This window comes from Heterodontus francisci, chromosome 2, assembly GCF_036365525.1.
Source record: "Heterodontus francisci isolate sHetFra1 chromosome 2, sHetFra1.hap1, whole genome shotgun sequence".
In the NCBI taxonomy this organism is placed as follows: domain Eukaryota; kingdom Metazoa; phylum Chordata; class Chondrichthyes; order Heterodontiformes; family Heterodontidae; genus Heterodontus; species Heterodontus francisci.
The window spans coordinates 13,692,122-13,718,127 of NC_090372.1; the positions used below are offsets into that span (position 1 = coordinate 13,692,122).

The following is a 26,006-nucleotide window of genomic DNA, read 5'->3' on the forward strand; positions in this document are numbered from 1 at the left end:
CAAAAGCAGATGATAATAAGACAATGCACTTTTTATTTCTCTCCTTCATAAGCCTCAAGTGAAAGCACCAGAGATATTCCTATAACACAGAATTTAAAAAGGCCATCATTTAAACAAAGGATTAGTTCTTAACCGGACCTCAAGTAAATAATTAATGTCAGGCAAAAGGAAAAACTGGGTATTTTTCTGACCGGATAAAGTGCTCAAGCAGAGTTCCAAGGCACACAGCCCATAAATAATAGAAGTAGTTCTGTTGAAATAACCATTATTTAGTGTTCTTACATTATCTAGCTGCTCTCTGTCAAAGCAGCATTAAGTCAGCATTTATATCTACAAATGTTTTGTTGCAGTTATTTAGAATTGCCAAAGACCCAAATGGCACAAAGTATAGACTTCAGTTTGATGACTCAAGATCCTAGCAGAGTCACGATTTTCCCCAGTTTGGCAGCCCTGCAACTTATATATTAACCATTGAAAGAGCATATAGTAGAGTCTTAACAAATTTCCACCACAAACATTAAAATTTGTAGATTTTTTTTGTAGTCTATTGAAATACCTCTATGAAAGCAGATACTGCTAATTAGAAACCAATTTCAAGCATAATTCAGTCATGTTGCATTTACTGTAAAGGTGAACCATTAAAATAGTTGGAAACTAAACTTAGGGTTTTCACTGAATGAATTAATAAGTAGGCAGCTACGGCAAACAACTAACAATCGAAGATGTGGGAGATACTGTAGGTTGGGTGACAGTAGCAAAGCATATCTGTTTTCTCATCATTCGGATACAAAAGGCATGGTTACTTTACAGTTCTGGTTCTGGAATAGCAATACCAAAATGATTTCCCTCCAATGGTCTTCCAGTTTTATAGCTCAAGCCTATTGCAATGTAGGCCTATTGAAGACTGATTGGTTACATGGAGACCTGGGACCGGATTTTCAATGACTGCTGGGGGTGGGAACAGTTCCAAGTGCGATTTGAAGATCGTGTTCTTGGAGGTCAGCACTGGGTCCCACTGCCTCCGGAACGTAATGCTATTTTTAAAGGGACGCCGACAGCAAGAGAACAGGTTGGGCGCATGGAATCAACTAAATGCCTGCTAAGCTCATTAAAGAGCTCATTAACAGACTTGTCAGTAGTAGTGCATAATTTTTAATGGCTGAGAACGGGGAAGACGCCATGTGGGGAATAGGACAGGGTTGTGAAGTAGTGAATAGTGCGGAGGGCCAAGAGGGCTACGGAAAGGGCTGATTAAAAGACTGCAGATGCCAAAGTAAAGTGCAGCTCCTCAGAAGTGCTACAAAGTGGCATTGATGCAGCTGTAAGACTTGCTTTTATCATTAGAGAGCGGCAGGAAACCATGGCAAGAGAGGGATGTGAGACCGCTGGCACCTGGGGCTGGCAGGGGAAGGCCTGACCACATAAAGCCCTGGTGAGGGAGTTCAGATGGGAATGGGCTACTCTGACACTGGACAGAGCAGCCAGAATGAGCTGTGGCAGATACAACCTCCGGACAGCAGGAGACCAGAGGAGCACAGCGGAGGAATTGCAAAGGGAAGAAGGCGTTACCCAAGATATTGAATGCACAGCCCAGCAGTCAGCTACCTGCAAATGACAGAGCTCCAGTGCCATAGGAGACTGCGTCTGTCCAGGCAAATGATCTTGGTCCTGTGTGCTCTGATCCACAACAAACTTGAGGGTACACTGTCCCCATGGCAATCCCCTACCTGCAAGGTCTCCATCTCCCTGAGTTTTTATGCAACCAGGTTGTTCCAGGGATCAGCTATTGCAGATGGGGCAGGCTCTGAGGCACGGATTGCGGTGCCAGCCAGATGACTCCAACACAGGTGCTGGCACATTTTTAAAACACTGCCAGCCCTGCTTTGTATTGCTGCCCTTCAGTGAGGCACTGATGCTGGAGTGCTGCTGGACCCCTTTTGCACCACTGTTGCTGTTGCATTATCAACTGCTGGACCCCTCTGCACCGCCACTGCTGCTGACCATCTGGACGAAACGGGAGCGAACTGAGACCATGTCCAAGGCCCCACAGTTTAGCGATGCCTTCCTGGAGATTCTCCTCCAGGCTAGTGGGGCGGCTAGTTTTTTCAGCCGGTGCAGATATGATGGGCTGAATGGCCTCCTTCTGTGCCATAACTTTTCTATAGTTCTATGGCTGCACGGGAAAGGCAGGAGGTTCTCTTTCCAAGGGATGGCAAGAAGAGATCCTCACACCCGAACAAGCAAACCTGAATAGAGATCGCAGTGGAGGTCAGCAGCCATGGGTCACCCCCTAGAACTGGGTCCAGTGTCGTAAGAAGGTCAATGATCTCCTTTGCTCTGCCAAATTAAGTCCTCCATAACTCTCTCCTCTTTGGGGCTTACATGTAGCTACATGGGAGGGATTAGGGAGCGCAACATGGGGAGGGAGTGAGCACAAAGATGGTGGCAAGGGGGTTAGGCATCACCACATCCTGGCAGCTGCATGGCTGCACCTCGGCAACAGGCCGCCTTCTTTCACAGCTCACACCCATTATGTCCCCGGAGAGCAGACGTGGGGAGGAGCCATGTTGGAAACCTCATCAGGGGACAAGGGGCTGCCACTAACATAACTAATCTGTTACTCTTCCTTTGAAGTCTAACTATGTCCCTCTTTCCACTTGCAGGAGAAATGGGCCCAAAACACCAGGGAGACCTCATTGCCTGGCGGCCTCTAATGTCAGCCAAAGAGGTGCCTCTGGAGTTAATGGGGACCCAAGTCAGCTGTGCAATCAGTGAGATTGGGGTGTCCGTGCAAGTGAGTGAGGAGACATTGTGTTCATGTGTACTCCACCACACTTCTGGAGATCCACATCACATATGGTTGGCATGACGTGATTTGAGCAACCTAACCCACAAATGTTTGTGCTCTCCCACGCAAATTGTTGTACGCTGGAGGCAAGTATAGCCACGGTGGAGCCTGCCATCAACCTCTGAGGGGGAGAAGGAGGAGTAGTCAGAGGATGCACCATCACATCATTCTCCTGCAACTTCCATCAGCACAGATGCTTACACATCGGTGGGTATGTGCTCGGGCTTAGATTCAGGGTCACAAGCTGGTAACAGCACTGTACACCACCCGAGCAGTTGAAGAAGGCTGTGACAGCTGAGGCCTCTGACAGTCAGAGGACTGTGGGTGATCAAACCCATCCTGGGTCCCTGGCTGATGATGAGCCTCTGGTGTCAGCAACACAGAGCATGCTGGAGTTGCAGAGAGAGGTAAGGAAACAACTGGTGGAGATGCCAGCAGCAATGAGCGTTCATGAGTGGGCAATGGAGGAGTCCATCCATGCCACAAGTGCTACCGTGTCTCAGGCATTGAGCGCATGGCTTCCTCTTTCGAGAGGTTGGCGACCCTTATGGAGAGCAAGATCTCACAGATGCGTGCAGACCTGCACACCACTGCCTTGGCCATGAGCTCAGCTGAGCAGTGGCAAGGCAAGAGAAGGACGAGTCTTCTCCAGGTCCTCGTCCTTCTACGGTCAGCAGGGAGGTTCAAGTGAGCCTTGAAAGGGAGGAGGAGAGGCTGACCTCCACATCTGGGGGCTCATCTCAGGGCACTCCGAGTGCAGACAGCAGCTACTCCGCCCCTCTGAGAGTGAGCCCAGCTCCAGTACCTGCGTAAAATGAGGAGCGTCTTGCACCTGTGCAGAAACCCCTCAGCCAGTCAGGGCCCTCCAGGCCTCAGGCCCCCAGAAGACGTCCGCCAAAGTCATCCAAGCCAATGGGCAGCCTGATCGGCAGCCTGCCTCCACCTTAGCTGCCAAAGCAGGATTACCACTGTGTAGAAGCACACAAAAATGTATAGGGCGTACTTGGGGCTTCACAGGTGTATTAATTTTGGCCTTTGCATTGTTTTCTACACTTGATGTCTTTCAAAGGCCCTGGTCTCCGGTGCAAGGGAATCAATATCTAGTGGTGCCTCCTCAGTAGCCTCTTCGACATCATCCTTGTCGGATAAGACTGGTGATCAATCATGTCCTCTTCATGCAAGGTCTCCCCCTCTGTACTGCTAGATTGTGCAGAGCACAGCAGACCACCATGGTACATGAAACTCTTGCTGGAGCACACTGCAGGGCTCCACCAGATTGATCAAGGCCCTGGAATCTCATCTTTAGCAGCCCAATGGCCTGCTCGATGGTCACTCAGGTGGAGCCGTGGTAAGTGTTATACCTCTCCTCTGCTGTAGCGCAAGGGTTCCTCACAGGTATCAGTCACCATATCTTCAATGGGTAGCCCTTGTCCCCGAGAATCCATCCCTGAAGGCGGGCGGGGGGCCTGAAAAGCTGTGGCCTCTGTGACTGTCAAAGTATGTAGGCATCATGGCTGCTGCCCAGGAAGAGGGCACACACCTGCAGGAAATGTTTTTGGTGGTCGCAGACCATGTTGATGGAATGGAAGCCCTTCCTGTTAATGAAGGCCGCTGGCTAATCCGTGGGAGCCTTGATGGCCACATGTATGCAATCTATCATATCTTGCACCTGGGGGAATCCAGTGATGGCTCTGAAGACAATGGCCTTCTCCACCTGACTGTCAGAGCCAGTCTGGTACCGCATATAGTCACCAGCCCTCTTGAATAGGGCATTGATCACCCCCTTGATACAGTGGTGGGCTGCTGTCTGGGAGACCCCACATATGTCCCCAATGGATCCCTGGAAAGAGCCAGACCCGTAGAAGCTGAGTGCCATGGTTATCTTCAGGCCCATGGGCATTGGGTGTCCACCAAAGCCCATAGACCACAACTCATCCTGCAGCATGGCGCATAAATCGACAATGGCCTCCCTGGAGAGCTGCAATCTTTGTTGACACTGCCGTTCTGACATTTGGAGGTAGCTGAGTCAAGTCCGGTACTCTCTCTTGTGTGGGTAGGCCCTTCTTGGTTTAGTCAACTGCTGCCACTCTCCTCTTGGAGCTTCACAGGTGGGCACAGCTACATCCTGGCCCTCCCTTCCTTTGGGCCACTGCTGCACAGCTTGGGGGTCCACAAAGATGGGGTGTATGAGACCCATGCCATCTGATCAGTACCCCTCCAGAGCACTGTCCTTGCAGAGACGGATTTGCCTTGGAACCTCCCCTTTGCTACTCCTCTTGCAATATGCGCTAACGCCCCTCAGTGCTCATCCTTGCAGAGAGACAAGCACCTTAGACTGTGCCCACCGATCCTTGCACCCAAGATGTAGCTCACCTGTCCCTTGCACCCGAGATACAGCCCAAAGAACCCTTACAACCGACACTGTAGCCACTGAACCCTTGCACCTGAGATATAGTCCATCGGACCCTTACAACTGGAGATAAAGCTCACCTGACCCTTGCACCCTACAATAAGCCCACCCACGCAGAGTCCCAGCACTGCAGGCCGATACTAGCCTCCACTGCCCTCTCTTCCCTTATCCACTGCTCCCCATAGCTGCCTTCCTGCAGCGTCACTGAAGCCTTGCCTCGGTGCCACTACCTTTAAATGGCCGAGGATCAGAAGGCATGTGATCCTCATGTGCCTTTGACTATATTTAAAACGCCCCCATAAAATTGTGATCACTTCAATGCAAATGTATGGCAACTACTTCTTCAGCAATTTAAATTACAGTGTCACAGCGTCGGGACGGCAATGCCATTTTGGACTTTTCCTGCCCCTGACAAAACCCGTAACCAACGTCATGATGGGGGGCTTCCAGGCGAGTGTGTCCATCACTATTTTTCAGCCCCTGACACCTTCATTCCCGCTCCTACTGGCCCAACAAAATTAAGCTTCCAGTCTCCGGAGTGAGACTTGAACCCACAACCTTCTGACTCAAGAGGTGAGTGTGTTACCAACTGAGCCACAGCTATCACTTAAAGAAAGTGCAACCACTGCTTTTAGTGTAAGATTAATGCAAGGTACACAAAGTAGCTAGACTGAGGGATATAGCCCTATTTTCAGTGCCTGTACTTAAGTCAAAGAATAGCAATTACTATATTTTCATTCTCTCACAGCTTTAACTCCTAAAGCAGTTGTGTGCAGGCACCACCAAATGGAATTAGCTCCAACTCATGCAATTTTCAAACTGAAGCGGGTGTACTCTTCAATCTCTGTGTAAACCCCCAATACATGTTAAACAGCTCTGAAACGAAAATTCAAAAAGCACACAAAGTTTTGTCTCTGACACAATTATAATATGAAAATGAGTGATGGATCATTTGTGCTGCTGCTGAAGAAAATGTGAGGCTACCTTGAAAAGAGGTCAATACCTGGAATCAACCATTGATAATATAGCTACACCATTCAATGGATTTCTATTATATCTTTCACACGAGTACAAAAATAACCTGTGCATTGGTAATAGAGCCAAAGAGTTTTATAACAAAGATGCAGCATTCCTGGCAGGGGTTTTCAATCTGTGATTTTAGCCTTGCTACTTGACAACATTTATGGGTATTTCCTCTATGTCTTCCCAATTGCCACAGTTAATGCACAAGTGCATACTTATCTATAGCCATCTTTGTCCCTCCTACTCCTCCCCATTTCCCTTGCTTTCTGCCTCTCTCTCTATCTCTCAGGATCTCGTCACACTTCAAATATAGCATCAACGAGAGGTGCTATCACCTTGCATCAATGCTCCAGTTAGAGTGTAAATGCAACCTAAATCTAGAGTCAGGACACAGTCTGACACCGGACAAATGAATCTCACTCTGCTTCACTTAGGATCACAACAGGTCTTAACTCCACATTTACACTACATGCGTTTAGGGCCTGATTTTACCTCTGTGTTAGTGAATGGGTTTTGAGTGTCAAAATTGCGCCCTATGTCAGGGCAAAGGGGAACCACATTGCACTGGTTTCTTGTGTACGTCATAAGACTCCAATTTGCAAGTAGTAATGAGTCTCTCACCTGACCCAAGTGGGTGCCTTGTTCGCCCAGCAGTAGGTCCCAAAAAATATGGCAGCAGGCAATTGGAAATGGGGTGGCAAGTGCACCACAGCTAATTTTGGGGCCACTGCCAAACCATTTCTGCTGGGTGAGACAAGTTCAATTCAGGCCTAGTTGGTGCTGCCAGGCTAATTAACCTGCCTAATTCAATACTCACACATATTTGTTTCCAAGCAGAAATCAATTCTCGCAAAAAGCAATATTCTGGCGATTTTGAAACACTGCAGTAATCTCCCTCAGCTTGAGAACAGCTAAGGCAGCAAAGTCCAGGTATGAAAGCTGGGAGCATCCTGGTCTGTGTGCCTGAGAGTCACAACTGGTGGTGGATTTACCCACTGAGTTAATGCGGGCAGCACTTCACTCTGTTCTAATTGACACCTGTCAGCAGACCTTGGACAGTAGCCATTAGGAAACAGACATGGAAGTGATGTGAACTTTGATGTTCTCTGGGCTATAACAGTCATGGTGATCGATTGTTTTACAAAAGGAAAAGGAAAAAAAGAAATGAAAATTATAATTTAACATTTGGTGCAATCAGGCGTTAAGGCTTCAATTGTGACTAAAAGAGGACCAGAATCTTGAAAAAATTTTGTCCTGCCAGTAAGCTAATAATTTCGCTACTGAGACTACATTTGCTACCAAACATAAAACATCAACATGATAATAGTCATGATATTGACTGTCTGGATTTAGTTTTTAATTGAAAGCCCAATAATTCATGACTATATTGCAACTTAAACTTCCACGTCTGATTTGCTGAGACAGGATAATTTATGTGCAGTTGTTTTTATTTCAGTAGCCGTGTGACAGTGGGGTAGAATTTCCTGCAGGAGCATAATCAGGAAGTTCCACCCGAAATTAAGGCCATTCATGGGCCCAATTTCCTTGTTTAAGTACAAAAATGAAAGTTTCAAGCCATCTAACCATCATTCATGCATATCAGACACAGCATGTCTAAGAACCTGCAATTTGTGAAAATGTTTCAATTTTTAATGTGACTCCCACTGATGCCATAAAAATGCATTGAAGAATGCAGAAAATGCAGTGCAAGTCTCACTGAGGATAAATTTTAAAAATTACAAGAAGAAATCACAAAAAAATCAGAAAAATTACTTTGTTTCCTGCTGCGCTTAAAATTCTGGGTGTAATTTCCCCCTTTTTGAATCAGCATAATGACAGGAAGTTCATGTGTACAGCTTTTTAGCATTAAGACAGAACTAATACAATGAGTTAAGATGGGTTTGGGTGTCGGGGGTTGATAAAGGAGTGTAAAAGAGTGAGGAAATTCAGACATAGCATAACCACGTGTGTAACATACTTGTGACAAAGCTTCTTTGATCATTTATGCTGGATTGTTTGCTTTCCGCTTCGATTACCCATGTCTCTGGGCGCAAAAACACAAGAAGTTCCACCCCACTGTCTGAAAATTTGACTAACACAGGTGTCTCTCGACACATATATACATTTCTGCAAGGTATTGTGGTACCTACTTGGGATGTGTAAACTGGTCAATGAGGCTGACCTTCTCCACCAGGTCACCGCCGATATTTCGCACCAAATCGTAGAAATCATTTTCTTCATATCCTTCTTTTGGAATCCAAAAAGAGATGTCATTTACTAATGGTGGGTATTTGCTAAGGGGCTGAAAAAAAACAATTAGGAATTAGTTAAAAACAAGCACTTTATTTCATTATGACAGAAAATGGTGAAAAACACTCAGCTGGGCAGGCAGAATTTGTGGCGTGAGAAGCAGTTATTATTTCAGGACAATAACCTTTCATCCGAATTGGAAGATGTAAGAAGTTACATTTTTAAGCAAGCCCAGAGCCAGGAAAAAGTGGTGGGAGTGGGATGGGGGCAGTGGACAGAGGAAAAAACAATGGAGAAAACCGGCTGCCCTCAATGCTCTCACAGATTTTCCTTTTTGTTTTTTCCTCCACCCCACCCCATAACCGCTCCCCTTTCCCTGACTCCATACTTGCTTATAAACTGTTAGTCTCTAATATCGTCGAGTTCTGACGAAAGGTCATTGGCCAGAAACATTGGCCCCAATTTTGCAGTCAGCGGTGAATGAATGATGGCAGACTTTCTATGGGCTTTTGCATTGGAATTTGCAGTAATCAAAAATCCATTTTGGCGCAGCGCCCTCTGAAGGGGAAATGCAATCTGTTTGAACGCTGCAAGCAACTGTGTACCTCCTTGGCCAATCAGAAGAATCCTTACGGAGGCAGAATATAAACCAGAAAATATTTAATTCAATGCCAAATCATGTGCAGAAAGTGAAATAAAGCGAGGGAGAGAAAGATGGGAAGGAGAGAGAGAGAGATAAAAGAGACAAAAAGCTAAAAAAAATTGTTTAATTTTATTATTTTTCACATTTCCAACAATAATTAGAATCTCAAAGAAAGCGATGCCACACTTGTAGAAGTTAATTTTCAGTGCCAGGGAAATTGTTTGGGAGCAATTAAAACTTATTATGCTGATAGCTTCACTGTTATTTTTACCACTGGGCCAATAACCCTGTTTCTCTCTCCACTGATGCTGCCTGATCTGCCGAGTGTTTCCAGCATTTACTGTTTGTATTTCAGATTTCCAGCATCCGCAGTATATAAATGACAGACTTAAAAATAAATCTAATTTTTAAACCAAATGAATGATTTCCATTCCAATGAACAACAAACCAGGTGTCTGTGCGATCTTTGCACTCCTCCAATTCTGGCCTCTTGTCCATCCCTGATTTTAATTATTCCACCACTGGCAGCCACGCCTTAAGCTCCCAAGTCCATAAACACTAGAATTCCTTCCCTAAACCTCTCTAACTCTATTTCCTCCTTTGAGACACTCTTTAACAACTACCTCTTTGACAAGCTTTTCGTCATTTGTCCTAATTATGTCCTTATGTGGCCTGCTGTCAAATTTGTTTGATAACACTCCTGTGATGCGCATTTGGACATTTTACCATGTTAAAGGTGCTATATAAATGTAAATTGTTGCTCTATTGTTGTGCCTTTATATTTCTATAATAGTTATGTACTTATAAATGTTTCTCGAATTCTCATTCATTCAATATCCAAAAAGGACATCAAGATTGATACATATTCTTCTGAGTCAGGTCTCTGTTTTATATCAGCTGAACAACCAAATTCTAAATTGGCCAAAGTTAGCTCAGTCCTTTGTCTGGGACCTGAACTAATTCAGACAGCAAAGTGAAAATGCACTTGAGTATCTATTTCTGAAGCTTGCTTGGTTAACAAGCCCGTGTGTTATTAATTCCATTTCAGTGGTCCAATCTGCTTTCCCACACATAGAAAATGTGTAAAATGTAAAAAATAATTCCCCAATGACTTTAAATCAGCTAACCTGTGCCCCAATACCTACTAATTTACAGAACATTTTAGACATTCCTCTGATCACTCGTTTTCTAACACTGTTGCATTAATGAGGCCTAGTCTGACCGCATAGATATACACACCCAACCACCACAAACCCTTCTGATGAAGGGCCACTGACCTGAAACGTTAACTCTGCTGCTCTCTCCACAGATGCTGCCAGACCTGCTGAGTATTTCCAGCATTTCTTGTTTGTGCATCACCCACAGAGCCTCCTTTCCAGCAGTCTCACTAACAATGACATTGGGTCATATCTCCTATCATTGTTACCCTGGCATAAATTTTGCAACTTGTTTTGTTCTTAATGTGTTGTTCATTAATTACTGCCTGACTGCTACAGCTCACTTAACCCTAATTAGAAATCTTTAGACAGATTCACTTCAGTAGGCACAGTGTATCCAGGAGCAGTACTGGAATCGTAGCACTATTTCAAAGAAAAGGATTGAACATTAAGGGGTCGTTCTCACAATGCAATTCTCAGAATTCAGATTCAGGGACTTTTGAAATATGAGGCAACAGTCACATTTACAGGAGGAACCCAAGATCTACAATCTACTAGAATTATTTTAAAGATGCAATCTCTCTCTTCCTGGCCAAGTTAAGTGAGTTTGAAATGGTCAAATTAAGAAAAAATAAACATTAAATGACATTTTTTACAACAGTACAGAGAATTCTGTTTTAAACCAATACATGGAAAATGTTCCTAATTTGATCTACATGATGAGCATTATTTTGTAAGTCAGTTGTAATCTAGAGAGTGGCAACTGGATGGATCTTAGTGAATTATGAGACAAAATTCAATCCAGGTGGGGTGGCAGTTGTCAGATCACATTTTAAATCATGGGAGCAAAGTGTGTGCACGTGTTAAACATCTCTGATTGGAATATTGTCTAAAATTCATTGACAGGATTTTGGTGTTAATGATTTAGTGCACATAGAATTTTCTATATCATAGCTTTTATGTTTTATTGCATGGCACAGGGCCTGACAAGTCACTGATTTGCAACGCAAAAGATTACAAATTACTGATTTGTGATGCAAGACTTCAAAGATTGCTGAAACGCCATGCAAAATGTGACATTTTACTGATGTGAGATAAACCTCATAGATTACTGATTTATGACGTAAAACTCCACTGACAGCTGATTTGTGACCACAGATTTCTGATTTGTGACATAAGACCTCACAGATTTCTGACACAACAGCTCAAAATTTACTGATTTGTGATGGGAAACCTTACAGATTTCTAAGTTGTGACTACAGCCTGACAGATTACTGCTTATGATGGAGGGTCTCACAAAGTAGCATTTGGGCAACGTTGATGGAATTATTTTAGATGGTCAGCTACAGACAAATTCACTCTGCAGAAAATGTTATGGGAGTGGAAATTCTAGGACACACCAGAAGCCAGAGGCTCACCTGAAATTAGGCCCCGGGCATCAACAACAAATGCTGGCAAGACGTGGTTGCTAATCAGAAGCCCAGAGGCAGCTTGTCCGGTCCATGTGGACAAAGTTGGGCCGGCTACCTCCCTGGTACCGGCCCTCAGGTGGATCCTGGAATGGGAAGGGGTGACCAGGAGTGAGTGAAGCGGGTGGACGGGAAGGGGCCGACCATTCTCTTCGTGACTGTTGAGCTAGAAAGCTGGCCCTGCTCCTTCCAGTTCCACAATCAGTTAAGTACTTCTAAAGATTTTTTTCTGTGGCAGCTTCCTGCAGTTCTTTTATGAAATGCTGCAGGGTTAGACTGAACGCTAGAATCGGCACTGGCTGCATTTAGGGCAGCCCAATTTTGGAAACAGGGCCTCAGACAGTCATTAGGCCCCCTCTTTTGCATATTCAAAGAACCGAATACCTATTTCAGGCACGAGCCCCAGTCGCCTATAGTGCAGCCATTTCCAATATGGCAGGTAGCACACGATATTTGGCGTCAACTAAATTCTCTCTAAATCATGGTGTGTGATTTGCCTCTTTTACATTAATCACTTAATCAGTAAAGGCTTTAAAAACTTATTATAATTGTTTCTTGGTTACAAGTGACATACTTTCATCCATTGCTGGTGTGATCTACAGTATACCAAGAATCATAGAATCACAGAATGGTTACAGCACAGAAGGAGGTCACTCAGCCTGCCGTGTCCGTGCCAGCTCTCTGCAAAAGCAACTCAGCTAGTCCCACTCCCCTGTCTTTCCCCATAGCCATAAATTTTTTTTCCATTCAGATTATTATCCAATTCTCTTTTGAAAATCACAATTGAATCTGCCTCCACCATACTCCCAGGCAGTGTATTCCAGATCCTAACTGCTCATTGCATAAAAATGTCATGTCACCTTTGGTCCTTTTGCCATTCACCTTAAATCAGTATCTTTTGGTTCTCGACCCATCTGCCAATGGGAACAGTTTCTCCCTATTTATTATATCCAGATTCCACATGATTTTGAACACCTCTCTCAAATCCCCTCTCAACCTTCACTGCTTGAAGGAGAATAGCCCCAGCTTCTCCAATCTATTCGCATAACTGTAGTCCCTCATCCCTGGAACCATTCTTGTAAATCTTTTCTGCACCCTCTACAATGCTTTCACAACCTTCCTAAAGAGCGGTGCTTAGAATTGGACACAATACTTCAGTTGAGGCCGAACCAGTGTTTTATAAAGGTTTACCAGAACTTCCTTGCTTTAGTACTCTATGCCTCTATTCAAAAAGCACAGGATCCATTTGCCTTATTAACTGCTTTCTTAACCTTCCCTGCCACCTTCAACAAATTGTGCACATATACCCCCAGGTCCCACTGCTCCTGCACCCCTTTTAGAATTGTATCCTTCATTTTGGTAGGCACTCAGGATTTCATTACAAGCTAGAAATGGGCTGCTTCAGTGTTTGGAACAGAGTGATATTGAACATAAGAACTAGGAGCAGGAGTAGGCCGTCCGGCCCCTCGAGCCTGCTCCGCCATTCAATAAGATCATGGCTGATCTTTTCGTGGACTCAGATCCACTTACCCGCTCTCTCACCGTATCCCTTAATTCTTTTATTGTTCAAAAAGATATCTACCTTAGCTTTAAAAACGTTTACTGAAGTAGCGTCAACTACTTCACTGGGCAAGGAATTCCATAGATTAACAACCCTCTGGGTGAAGAAGTTCCTTCTCAATTCAGTCCTAAATCTGCTCCCTCTAGTCTTGAGGCTATGCCCTCTTGTCCTAGCTTCACCTGCCAGTGGAAACATCCTCTCTACTTGTATCTTATCTATTCCCTTCATAATTTTATATGTCTCTGTAAGATCCCCCCTCATTCTTCTGAATTCCAATGAATATAATCCCAATCTACTCAGTCTCTCCTCATAAGCCAACCCCCTCAACTCCGGAATCAACCTAGTGAACCTCCTCTGCACCCCCTCCAATGCCAGTACATCCTTTCTCAAGTAAGGAGACCAAAACTGCACACAGTACTCCAGGTGCGGCCTCACCAGTACCTTACACAGCTGCAACATAACCTCTCTGCTTTTAAACTCAATCCCTTTAGCAATGAAGGACAAAATTCCATTTGCCTTCCTAATTACTTGCTGTACCTGCAGACCAACCTTCTGCGATTCATGCACAAGGACACCCAGGTCCCTCTGCATAGCAGCATGCTGCAACTTTTTACCATTCAAGTAATAATCCTATTTACTGTTACTCCTACCGAAATGAATGACTTCACATTTATTAACATTGTATTCCATCTGCCAGACCTTTGCCCACTCAGTCAATGTATCTATGTTCCTCTGCAAAGTTTCACAGTCATCTACACACTTTGCTCTGCCACTCATCTTAGTGTCATCTGCAAACTTTGACACCCTACACGTGGTCCCCAACTCCAAATCATCTATATAAATTGTAAATAATTGCGGTCCCAATACCGATCCCTGAGGCACACCACGAGTGACTGATTGCCAGCCAGAATAGCACTCATTTATCCCCATTCTCTGCTTCCTGTTAGTCAACCAATCCTCTATCCATGCTAATACTTTACCCCTAACGCCATGCATCCTTATCTTATGCAGCAGCCTCTTGTGCGGCACCTTGTCGAAAGCCTTTTGGAAATCTAGGTACACCACATCCACTGGGTCCCCATTGTCCACCTTGCTCGTAATGTCTTCATAGAATTCCAAAAGATTTGTCAAGCATGACCTGCCCTTCATGAACCCATGCTGCGTCTGCCCAACGGGACAATTTCTATCGAAATGCCCTGCTATTTCGTCCTTGATAATAGACTCAAGCATCTTCCCCACTACAGAGGTTAAGCTAACCGGTCTATAATTCCCCAACTTTTGTCTACCTCCCTTTTTAAACAGTGGCGTCACATCTGCTGTTTTCCAATCTGCTGGGACTACCCCAGAGTCCAGCGAATTTTGGAAAATTACCGCCAGTGCACCTGCTATTTCTCCCGCCATCTCTTTTAGTACCCTGGGATGCATTCCATCAGGGCCAGGAAACTTATCAATCCTTAGCTCCATTAGCTTGCCCAACACTACCTCTTTCGTAATAATGATTGTTTCCAGGTCCTCACCTACGTTCGTCTCTTTGTCAATTACTGGCATGTTATTAGTGTCCTCCACTGTGAAGACTGATACAAAATACCTGTTCAATGCCTCGGCCATTTCATCATATCCCATAACTAAATTCCCCTTCTCATCCTCTAAAGGACCAACGTTTACTTTAGCCACTCTTTTTCGTTTTATATATTTACAGAAACGTTTGCTATCTGTCTTTATATTCTGTGCTAGTTTTTTCTCATGTTCTATCTTACTTTTCTTTATAGCTCTTTTTGTGGCTTTCTGTTGACCTTTAAAGTTTTCCCAATCTTCTAGTTTCATGCTATTTTTGGCCACTTTGTATGCCTTCTCTTTCAATTTGATAGCCTCCCTTATTTCCTTAGACACCCATGGCAGATTACCCCTTTTCTTCCAGTCCTTCCTTTTCACTGGAATATACTTTTGCTGAGCACTTTGAAAAATTGCTTTGAAAGTCCTCCACTGCTCGTCAACTGTCCCACCATAAAATCTTTGTTTCCAGTCTACTTTAGCCAAGTCCTCCCTCATTCTATTGTGGTCCCCCTTGTTCAAGCGCAGGACCCTGGTATTGGATTTTATCTTCACACTCTCCATCTGTATTCTAAATTCAACCATACTGTGATCACTCCTTCCAAGAGGATCCCTAACTATGAGGTCATTAATTATTCCTGTCTCATTACACAGGACTAGATCTAGGATAGCTTGCTCCCTCGTCGGTTCCATTACATACTGTTCAAGAAAACTATCATGGATACACTCAACGAACTCCTCCTCAAGGCTACCCTGACTGAGCTGGTTCAACCAATCTACATGTAGATTAAAATCCCCCATGATAATTGCCATACCGTTTTTACAGGCATTAGTTATTTCTTTGTTTATTGCCCGCCCCAATGTGATGTTATTATTTGGTGGCCTATAGACTACGCCTATCAGTAACTTTTTCTTCTTACAGTTTCTAATTTCCACCCAAATGGATTCAACCTCATTCTCCATAGAACCTATATCATCTCTCAGCACCGCCCTGATGTCGTCCTTGAATATCAGAGCTACACCACCTCCCTTACCTTCCTGTCTGTCCTTCCAAATAGTCTGGTACCCCTGGATATTTAACTCCCAGTCGTGACCAACCTGTAACCATGTCTCCGTAATGGCTACCAAATCATATTCATTCGCGATGATTTGTGCCGTTAACTCATCAACCTTGTTACGAATGCTACGAGCATTCAGGTAAAGTGCCTTTATGCGAGCTTTCTTACCCTCATGATTCCCAACATCTCTAATAATATCTCCTGAGTTATCCTTCCTTTCTGCTTCTTTCATAGTCTGCCTTGAACTTAAACCCTCCTGCACACATGTTAACCTGCTGCTTACCTTTTTATTTACCATCATACTCCCTGTCGTTTTCCCTTTCCCCCGACTCACAAGTTTAAAGTCCTACAGCTTACAACAGCCATTGGTGTCCTGGGGCTGGTTCCAGTGAGTTATATTAGTTGTGGCACATGTTTCAGCAATGATCACTTGATACCAGCAGATAAAGACTATTCTACACATCTTACCTCATCCAGCCTGAAAAAAACTTAACACTCCCTATCCAAGTTGTTGGACTGCTTTCCTGTTCTACTTTGTTTCGTTACTTTAAACACAGGCATCAGTTGTAACAAATGCAAAATCGGATCTCTGTCTTTGTGGAGCTCATGTTACACAATGCAACATGAGTACTCAGTCAAATCATAGAATTAGATTCCATATGATTATATGATTCTTTATTATTGAATTTATGATCCACTATAAGAACTCAGGTACCACCCTTTATAATCCCAGCATGACTACAGCAAACAGTAGTTCGCGTAAAACACTTACACCTTTGATCTCTACATTCCATGCATCCTAACACTATATCAAAAGACACTCAAAGCTTCAGGTAACAGAGCCAAGAAGGTACACTGATATCCATCTCAATCTCTTCCAAAGATTCTGATACCATGGTTAATATTCTAATTCTAATTCTAAAGCTCTTCAATCACTTTATTACTATAAACAGTTACCAAACCAACATGTCCCAGATCCTCAAGACATGGATAAATGACCTTCCTTTAACTAGGCCTGCTTCACAAAGCATCTCTGTTCAGCAGAACTGAAAACTATTTTAACTCATCATGTGCTGATCCCACAAATAACAGGGTACATTGAGATACACGGGTAATGTGAATTCACATTCCCACAGAAGTATCTAAATACTTCCTACAATTCTATCCTGATGTCTATTCCACCTGCAAATCGCTCAATTTGAAGAAGACCTTCCTAGCATCAGTTCTAAATTTGCATTTTTGTAATTTAAGCCTTGCCCTACTGTTCTGGTTCAGTTTAAAGTTGTGTTCCAGATCTACCTTTTCAGTACTTTTCACTGTCTTATATACGTCTATGTGACCCCCTCTTTGTTTATTCCTTTCATGGCTGAAAAACCAAAGTGTCTCCAGTTTCCTCATAACTCAGTTATACCATTAGGGATCAGCTAGAGATTCTTTTCTGCATCACTTCTATTGAATCTTTTTGACTGCATATTTACTGATTTGTACATATCTACTGGCAGATACGTTGATGCATAATTCTCTTGTTTGATACCTGGGCGATTTGGGGGAATGTCGTTGCTGTATCAACCAACCAGCCATTGGCAGTAAGAATGGGAATCATATTTTGGGAAATTTACCCTGATTCGGCCTCTTTATATTCTCAGGCTGAGCTATCTTCTGTAATACCTTGACCCACATTACTATGTGGGGTAAATACAGTAGCTGCCACCGCAGTGGAATCATCAGACTGATTACTGGAAACACAGGAGGTTTTTGTGTCCAGTTCCTGGGGGCGACCATGAGAAGGCTCAGACACCAGTGAGATTGTTCTGGGACGACGGTGTGCTCAACAACCTTTTGGATTCTACACTGCAGATTTTGCCAGCAGAACCACATATAAAGCACCGGAGGACACATCAAAGATAATACATATTCTGCCACAATCCTCCAGCATTCTGTCTAGCCTTCAGATGCCATTTGTACAATCAGGGACGAGAGATGAGGGTGGTATGTTCATATGTTGATTTTAATTTTGCTTTGTTAATCTGTTGCAACTGAAAATTGTTTGTCATAAATGGACTAGCGTGCATCAGTTGGCAATTTATCAAGATCTCTCCCCTGGGTTACCTTTGCTGTATTTGTATTGTCTGTTCACATTGAAATAAAGGTTGCATGTCCTTCAGAAACTAGTTTCTCTGTGTCTTTATAGGATTTCAATAGGTTACTAGGTCTGAGGGTGTAATTGAACTCAGGAGGTGTCAAGAGATTTGGTGGCTCCATTGTAAATTAGCTGTGGGAACCTTCAGATGCCTTCGTTTTGTCAAGAGTAAAACTTCTGCACAGGAATACAGGTCAGTACAGGGTTGCACCAGACGGGTGATGCTGTTCACCGCCCTTCTGGATGTAAAACTGACTTCCTACATCCTGTTGTCGTCTTCAGGTAACACAGGGCAGGGTTGTGGTTGAATCTGGGGTGTGCAGTATCTTGGGGAGGTGTATCACTATTGTTCCATTGTTTCTCAAGTGTGTTATGATCAGGTGAGGAGGGGTTGAAGGGTTCCCCTCTTTTCCTTCTCGTTTGACCACAACAGATTTATTTCTTTTTAAGTAGATATACTTGCCAATTCAGTGAGTGTTTAACTTGTTTACGTGCATGATCATACAAAAAGCCAGACAGGTTTTCTTGAGTTTAACAGAGAAAGAAGTTAACTTTATTGTACTTAAACTGATCTAAGTAAAAATAATAAAAATACGCTCCAACTTTCACACAGACACACAAATAGGTTCCAGAGTGGGGAAGGATAGATTGGTTGAATTAGAGTCCAGAGAAATAAAAGGGTATACAGTCTGTGGAGGTTGGTGACTCAGCTGGCTTCAGGCTGAATTCAGTATTCCTGAGGCTTCTGGTTTGAAGAGATGGACGCTGATTCAGTGGTTCTCTGGCTTCTGGTTTGATGAGGTGGATGCTGATTCAGTGGTTCTCTGGGAGACAGCAAAGTGACTAAATTCCTTCGAGGGAGATCTCTGCCTGTTCTTTCCAGACAGTTCTCTCTAAACTGTGTAGCTGCAGTATATTTCTGTCTCTGTAGCTTCACCTCAGGCTTAAGCCATTAAGCATAGTGAGCACTGATCGGTGAACAGACTACCACAATCAAAAACAGATCAATTAAACCACTAAATACTACAGTCTTCAGCAGGGAAAATGCCTTGATGCTCACAGTCAGCAGACAGATTCGAAGCTCACAAGGTTTGAATGGTTTGTCTCCACCAGTTTAATATTCAGGTTTCCAGCCGGTGGATTGAACAAAAAATCATCAGTTGACCTAGCACATTTTCATGATGAGTGATCTGCAGGGTATTTGCAGATGATACTATTGTCTCAATTTATGCCACGCAATAGTACTGGCAGAGGTTGGAGAGGCTGAGTCTCCTCTGTTTTTTGGGCATCTGCAAGTGTTTTAATCTAATTCTGTATTTTTCTCCCTCCAGATGAACCTGTTAATATCTGTCTAATTCAGCAAACACCTTTTGGAGGAATCTGACTAGGTCCGTTTTGAGTTGTTAAGATACTTGGTTGAATGATGATAAAAAGTGCTATCAGTCAAGCATTCTACCATTTTCACATGGCCTTCTATCTGTAGAGTGGATTGAAGGACCTTCGCTATCTCTTATTTTGTTGTTCACCAACTTATTGTTTACGCCTACCATGGATCCTTTGATCTTGGCTACAAATACCAAATGAATTCAGACAGGTTCCATGTCTGATGGTGGGCTGTCTCCAGGTGGGGTCAGGATAGGATGCAGGAGAGCTCTCGGCCTCAGTGAACCTGCTGGATAGCTCAGCTGGGTTTACTGTTATATGGATTCTCACATGTGATGTTTTTCATCCTCGATCCAGTGTTGTTCACAGGAGGTCTTTGATGTGGTCAGGGTCCCACTCCTCCTCTCTGTTGATACTCTGTTTCTTCAAGAGTTTAGCGTGGCTGCTTCACTTTTTTTCTCCCACTATAGAGTGCCTTAGTTCTGACCAGCAGGTTTTATCATAGAGTCGGAGGTGGTGCAGACTTGCCAACTTCTTTGTTCGTCTTGAGAGCCATGCTGAGAATGAATAAACGTTCAAATGTAGAACAAATGGCACAGTGCATAGAGATTGGAGAGATACAGCCAGCAATTGTAGAAATAGTTTAAAGATAATTTACATGACAGCCAAACTGGATGTCAAACCAGTAAAGCCTTGATAAAATCTAAAATAATTGCTGTTTAAGTAAATAAAAAACAAAAGGAAGTACAGTGATGCAGTGTATTTGTGTTCCAATGTGTGATATTTTGTACTGTATAAAATATTGTGTTAAAGAGTGCCGGCAACCCAAAGTTCAGTGGCAATGTTTAAAAGAAAGTGGCCCAAGTCTGGCTGCCCTGGAGGCTCAAAGACCCACCTAATGAGATGGTTTTTGCTGATATTGACAGTGCCACAGTAGGGAATGCCTGCAATTTCTCTGGCAACTTGTTCGCTCAGTGATGTAGCTGCCTTTGTACAAGTAATTGGTGGGTTTTTACCCCTGATAGCTCCATGTGCCTTGCACAGCTATTGCCAAAGTAGATGGACAGAAACAAAGTTGCAAATGAGAAGAGTTGGGCTGAAGGCAATGGCACCAGTGGTGAAGTGAAGGAGAAGAGGGATGCACACAAAGCCAGGTCTGAACACCAGGGAGGGAGATTGCAAAGTTAGGGTGGAGAACGGCTGTGGAAGGGATTTGAAGAGGTTGAAGATTTAAAATTGAATGCATTGCGGGACAGACAGCCAATATAGATTACTGGATGAGCAGGACTTAATACAACACAAACTATATGGGTTGATGAACGTTGAGCCAGTTGGAGCTTATGGAGAGAGGAGGATGGGAGGTTAACAATTTTCACACTCACCGCATCACATGCGAAGATCCCATAATGTCTGTCATGCATCCAGACATATTTGATTTCTCGACAGGCATGCATACCTTTTACTAACTGGCTTTAGGGCAGTGTCAGCAGAGACCTTCATACCATCTTATCAGGGGAATGAAATGTGGGACTGTGAGAAAGCAGGTTAAAGAGGGAAAGCAAAAATAAATACAACAGAGTAAACAAAGAAATATGCAATTCAGGAATCTAAGAACATAAAATCAACACACTAGTGACAACCTGGCATCCTGCCATCGCATACTTAACCTGACGTCACTCTCCTCACATTGATTTCAATAGGGAGCAATTCATTTGTCCAGTTGCACTCAGTGGCCCCATTATTTATGGTGAGGTGGGGGCAGCGGGGTAGCAGCGAGGGTGCAGGTTGGGGGGGGGGGGGGGGTGGGGGGGATGGCAGTGTGGTTGGGGCTGGGGTACCTGGAAAGCCCATGGATGCATTGGAAGGACTTCTATCATTTTCTTCTTCCGTTTCCTACCTGGTAGCTGGTAAAATTGACAAACTGGCCAACAGCCAGCAGGAAAACCAGTGGCAGGAGGTTGCAGCCAGGAGATTGCGGATGGACCCTGGCAATTGGAGGAGATAGAACTTGGGTCGGCCGGGGTTAGGGAGGGTCAGAGGCCCACAATCGGGAGAGAGAGAGAGATCGGTGCTTGGTGGGGTTTGCAGCTGTAGGGAGTAGCTATGATTGGCAGAAGGAATGCCAACGTCTTCCTAGAGGGAAGGGTCACTGACCCGAAACGTTAACGCTGCTTCTCTTTTCACAGATGCTGCCAGACCTGCTGAGTGGTTCCAGCATTTCTTGTTTTTATTTCAGATTTCCAGCATCCGCAGTATTTTGCTTTTATCTTCCTAGAGGGGCTGGCGGGAAGTGCTCCTGCTCCTCCTTGCCCACAAGCAGTTCTCTAAAAAGCACAGAAGCACTAATCTGCCAGAGCCGGCTGCTCTCGTCTCCATTTTGCTGCTGGATTTGTCAAATGTTGACGTCCAGAAGGTAGCTATTAAATTTAAAATCGGCTCCTTAATGTACTGTGGGAGCCTGATTTAAGTATAATAATGAAGTGCCCTGCCTCTTCAACAAGGTACATGTGCTCACCATGCAACCCACCACTGTAAAAACGGCAGTGGGCACTTATGTGGCCAGTTGGGGAAGCATTTCCCAATTTTAAACTTTTAATTCCCTCTCTCAGCTCTCCCTTGCCCATCAAGGGAGGGTTAATATTGAGGCTACTTAGTCCACGCCAACAAGAGGGTACCTCACCCATCTCCAACATGTATCAGAAAATTCTGGACACATTGCCTGTGATTCTCAGTCCAAACGGATAGAAAATCATGGGCGACACACCCAGTTTTTCACTACACGTGAGATACGTCACCATTGCTGTAGATTTGGGAAATTTAAGCTATTATCAGTAGTTAATAATTTGACAGCTGCCACTGCTGCTATTACTTCATTCCCCACAGAAAGAATGGGAAAATGAGATCTCCCACCCAATTAGGTTCCAATGCGTCCTCATTAATCCTCGTGTTACTTTACAGATTTCTGCCGCTGTTATATGCGGCGCAGGCTTAGAGGGCCAAAGGGCCTGTTCCTGTGCTGTAATTTTCTTTGTTCTTATATGCGCAGAGCTACCACACACAATGTCCAAAATACAATGCATCTGAGCAACACTTTTTCACTTGTTACCCACACTGAGAATGCTCTGCACTATATTGTAGAATTACACACAATAAGGTATGATGGTGGCAAAACATCTAATGATACAAGCAGAAACAAAAGCGGATCTGTCTGACGGCAAGAAATGGAGGGAAAGAAACTCTACGGGTAGAATTTTCGTCGGGCTGTGGAAATGGTATCTGAGGTGGGCAGGCCGGCAATTTTATGCTACCAATCAGCATGCTGGTTTGCCAGTATGTTACCGCCTCTGGGTTATTTTGGAACAGGCTGGATCGGTCGGGGAAGGATTGGGGGGAGGAGGGTGACAGCTACCCACCCGCAGGCAGTGGGCAGTCAATTAGGCCACCTAGAGGGCCTACTAAGACCACTCTGCCGACGCCAATTGGAATTTTCCAGTCGGCATGCAGACCCCGCCCAAAGCCAATACACAGTCGAGGGATGGAGGCAGCCTCCCAGCAGCAGACCTAGGGGCCAGCGGTCCATCGTGCAAGGAAACCACCCCACCCCACTGTTTCCGCCATTGCTATAGGGCCACAGCTGCAGCCACTGGCTGCCCAGTGTAGTGGTTTCCCCCTCCACGATGAGGGCCTGGCAGTTATGGTCTCTTTGGAGTTATAAATTTGTAAAAGGTCTTCAGAGGGCACCTCCATCTTGAGGCACCCTCTCTTTTTCCTACCTACTTTGGCAGGTCCCACGCTGATGATGGGGCTGCCAATCTTACAGTGCTGAAGAGCCTCCTATTGGTCCTCCAGCCGCAGAAGCCGTCTGCCATCCTTAATTGGACAGGGCTCCCAGATGCTGCCACTTAATTGGCTGCCTCATCCAAAACTGCTTCCAGAATTCTGCCGATGGCATCTCAGGATTCCCGACATGGAATTAATCCCAGCGTCGGGATCGACACTCTGGAATGAAAATCCAGCCCTATATATTGCCATCCTTAGAATATGTGGGAATGAATCATAATAACTCCAGATAATTATAGCATTATCTTACAAAATCCCTGAAGACATAGTACAATTTATAAAATGCATTATTTGTGGTGTCCACTCTTTACAAGGTAAATGACAGACCAGGGTGGAGGTGGGGACTCCCTTAGCTGTGAACTCCCATTCCTAAGCTTAGAAGGAGTCTCTGTGTTGTGGGGCTAGCTGTTATGCCCAGTAAACTGAGGCATATTGGGTATATGTGGGGCCCACTTGTGGGGTCCAGGCCAAGTAAGCAATATCATGTTAGATTGCTCAACTAAATTAAAACAGTTGTATTTGTGGCCCAAATTCTTTGGGTCAGTACTGGAAGGCATCATTAGAAAAGATCATGGTATAACTGCTGGAATGGTGAGCGAAGCAAATTCGAAGCCCAAATATATTCTTTTTGATTTTAAATGACCATCTAACAGGATATAATTGGTAAACTGTAGAATGCTGGTGATGTGAGAATATGATCAACACACGACAGATTGTAAAGGGTTTCTAGGCAACAGAAATCAGACAAAGCAAGCCTATTTTGTTAAGTACAAAATTACCACAGGATCAATATCAGTGATTCTTCATCATGCAGGCTTGCTTTTTTTAATTGCTCCCAGTTAAAACATTGTTTGAATTCATATTAAACTGATCTTAAAATAAAATTTACAGACTCAAAGCACTTGCAATTGAATTTGCAATGATTGGAATACTAGAACACAATAATAGGCACAAATCTAAACATGCTGTGAGACTCTGTTAGCCACTGAGCTGTCTTAGTGCTAATATGCCATATATCCTCGCAGTGTGGAGAACAGCACTGCAATGCGGCGCTTAGGTTCTTTAATCCTAATCAGTGGCTGGGGCCGAGACAACTCACAGCAGAAAGACTAGCAGACTGCAGGACCTTAGGGATAACAGCTGACACCCTTGCAATATGTCACGCTAACATAACTCACCCAGAAGAAGAACATTATTGAATAATTTTGAGCCTGCTCTCTTCTTCCTTTTCGCCCCTCCCCCTCTCCCAGAGAGGAAAGAAAAGTGTTGCAGTGACCGTGACATCCATTCCCACCCCTTGACAAATAGAAAATGCAACTGAGTAAACACAATCCTCCTTGAACATCTATCTAGTTATGGTTCGTTAGAGATGTCTATGACCAATTGAGTGGGGCAGGAAGTACAGCACCAAGTCAATATGACATTGAACAATGAAGACGTACAACAAGCAAAGAGACAGCTGTTCAAAGAGGACATTGATTTTCTTTTGAGGGTGGGGTGGGGAGGGTTGTTTCATTTTGTTTTTGTAAGTCTCAAATTCATTAACAGGAGGACAGCGATACTGAGCTGCAAGGTAATAGATATTAGTGAGTGTTGGACACAACACTATTTGTGGAATATAAATATCTGGGCAAATACTCAAAATGGGACAGCAGGGAAAGCTTGGGTTGTAAAGCTGTGGGCTCTAAGTTCAACAAAATATTTCACTACAATACAGAATAAAATCTTTACTGTTGCTTAGTTTAAAATAGTAAACACTAAATGAAAATCTGACAAGAAAGTAAATTACTCACTTGCTTGCTGAATTTCTTGTACAATGTGCTAAGATTTATTTTGCAAAGTAACTTTGAAATAATTGCACTATTGTTTTTAGTTGGTACTTGAAATGCTGTAAAGTAATTTTTTTTCTGATCACATCCGCATAATGTAGTCATGTGAACATATGAATTAAGAGCAAGAGGAGGCCACTCAGCCCCTCGAGCCTGCTCCACCATTTAACAAGATCATGGCTGATCTGACTGTAACTTCAACTCATGGAAAGTGGCAGTGGTCAGTGGAAAAGTTTGCAATCCAAAGAAGGACACGTTAGTGGAAAATGAGAAAAATGCAGAAAATAGTGTCATAGATTTATTATGGCACAGAAGGAGGCCTTTCGGCCCATCGAGTCCATGTCAATATTGCTCCCTCTCCCAAACCTTGTAGAGAGGAAGATGGAGCGTCCTCAAACCACCGGACCTGATTTGACCTGACCCTGGTCAGATGTGCAGGTTTAGGTATTTGCCCCAAGTCTAATGGACCCTAGGAATAGCACTCCCCCTCCCCACTGCTTACCAGAGCATTTCACCCGGAAAAAGGGGCAGAAATGCAACCAGCAGTAATGGACATGGACATGGACTTTGGGACCGGCTGGGTTCTGCCCAAAAATAGGCTTCCACCTCCAATACCCGCTGGCCTGGGGGAAAAAATAGAGATTTACTTTTCTCGACCTCTAGCGTTTTGCTCTCCTCCGCTTTCAGATTATCAACAACAACTTGCATCTTTAACGCAGTAAAACATCGGCAGGTGCTTCACAGGAATATTATCAAATAAAATTTGGCACCATACCACACTTCAATGGTGCTAATAAGCACCTGAATAGGATTTCAACAGGCAAATCAGTTAGAAAGTCCTGTT

At 44.0% G+C, this 26,006-nt stretch overlaps 1 protein-coding gene across 21 annotated transcripts in view; it reads right to left on the bottom strand.

Moving 5' to 3' along the window:
• fars2 (phenylalanyl-tRNA synthetase 2, mitochondrial) overlaps positions 1-26,006 on the bottom strand; it is a 480,761-nt gene that overhangs the window by 125,906 nt on the left and 328,849 nt on the right. For 17 of the 21 annotated variants that reach the window (XM_068054478.1, XM_068054480.1, XM_068054481.1 and 14 more), the window contains one exon: positions 8,432-8,583. The exons of 1 other annotated variant lie outside the window; for it this stretch is intronic. In XM_068054478.1, the coding sequence (XP_067910579.1) occupies positions 8,432-8,583 (152 nt within the window). Of the gene's footprint in view, positions 1-8,431; positions 8,584-20,974; positions 21,024-26,006 lie in introns of those variants that run through there. 3 more of the 21 variants (XM_068054467.1, XM_068054464.1, XM_068054475.1) reach the window with 2 other exon arrangements.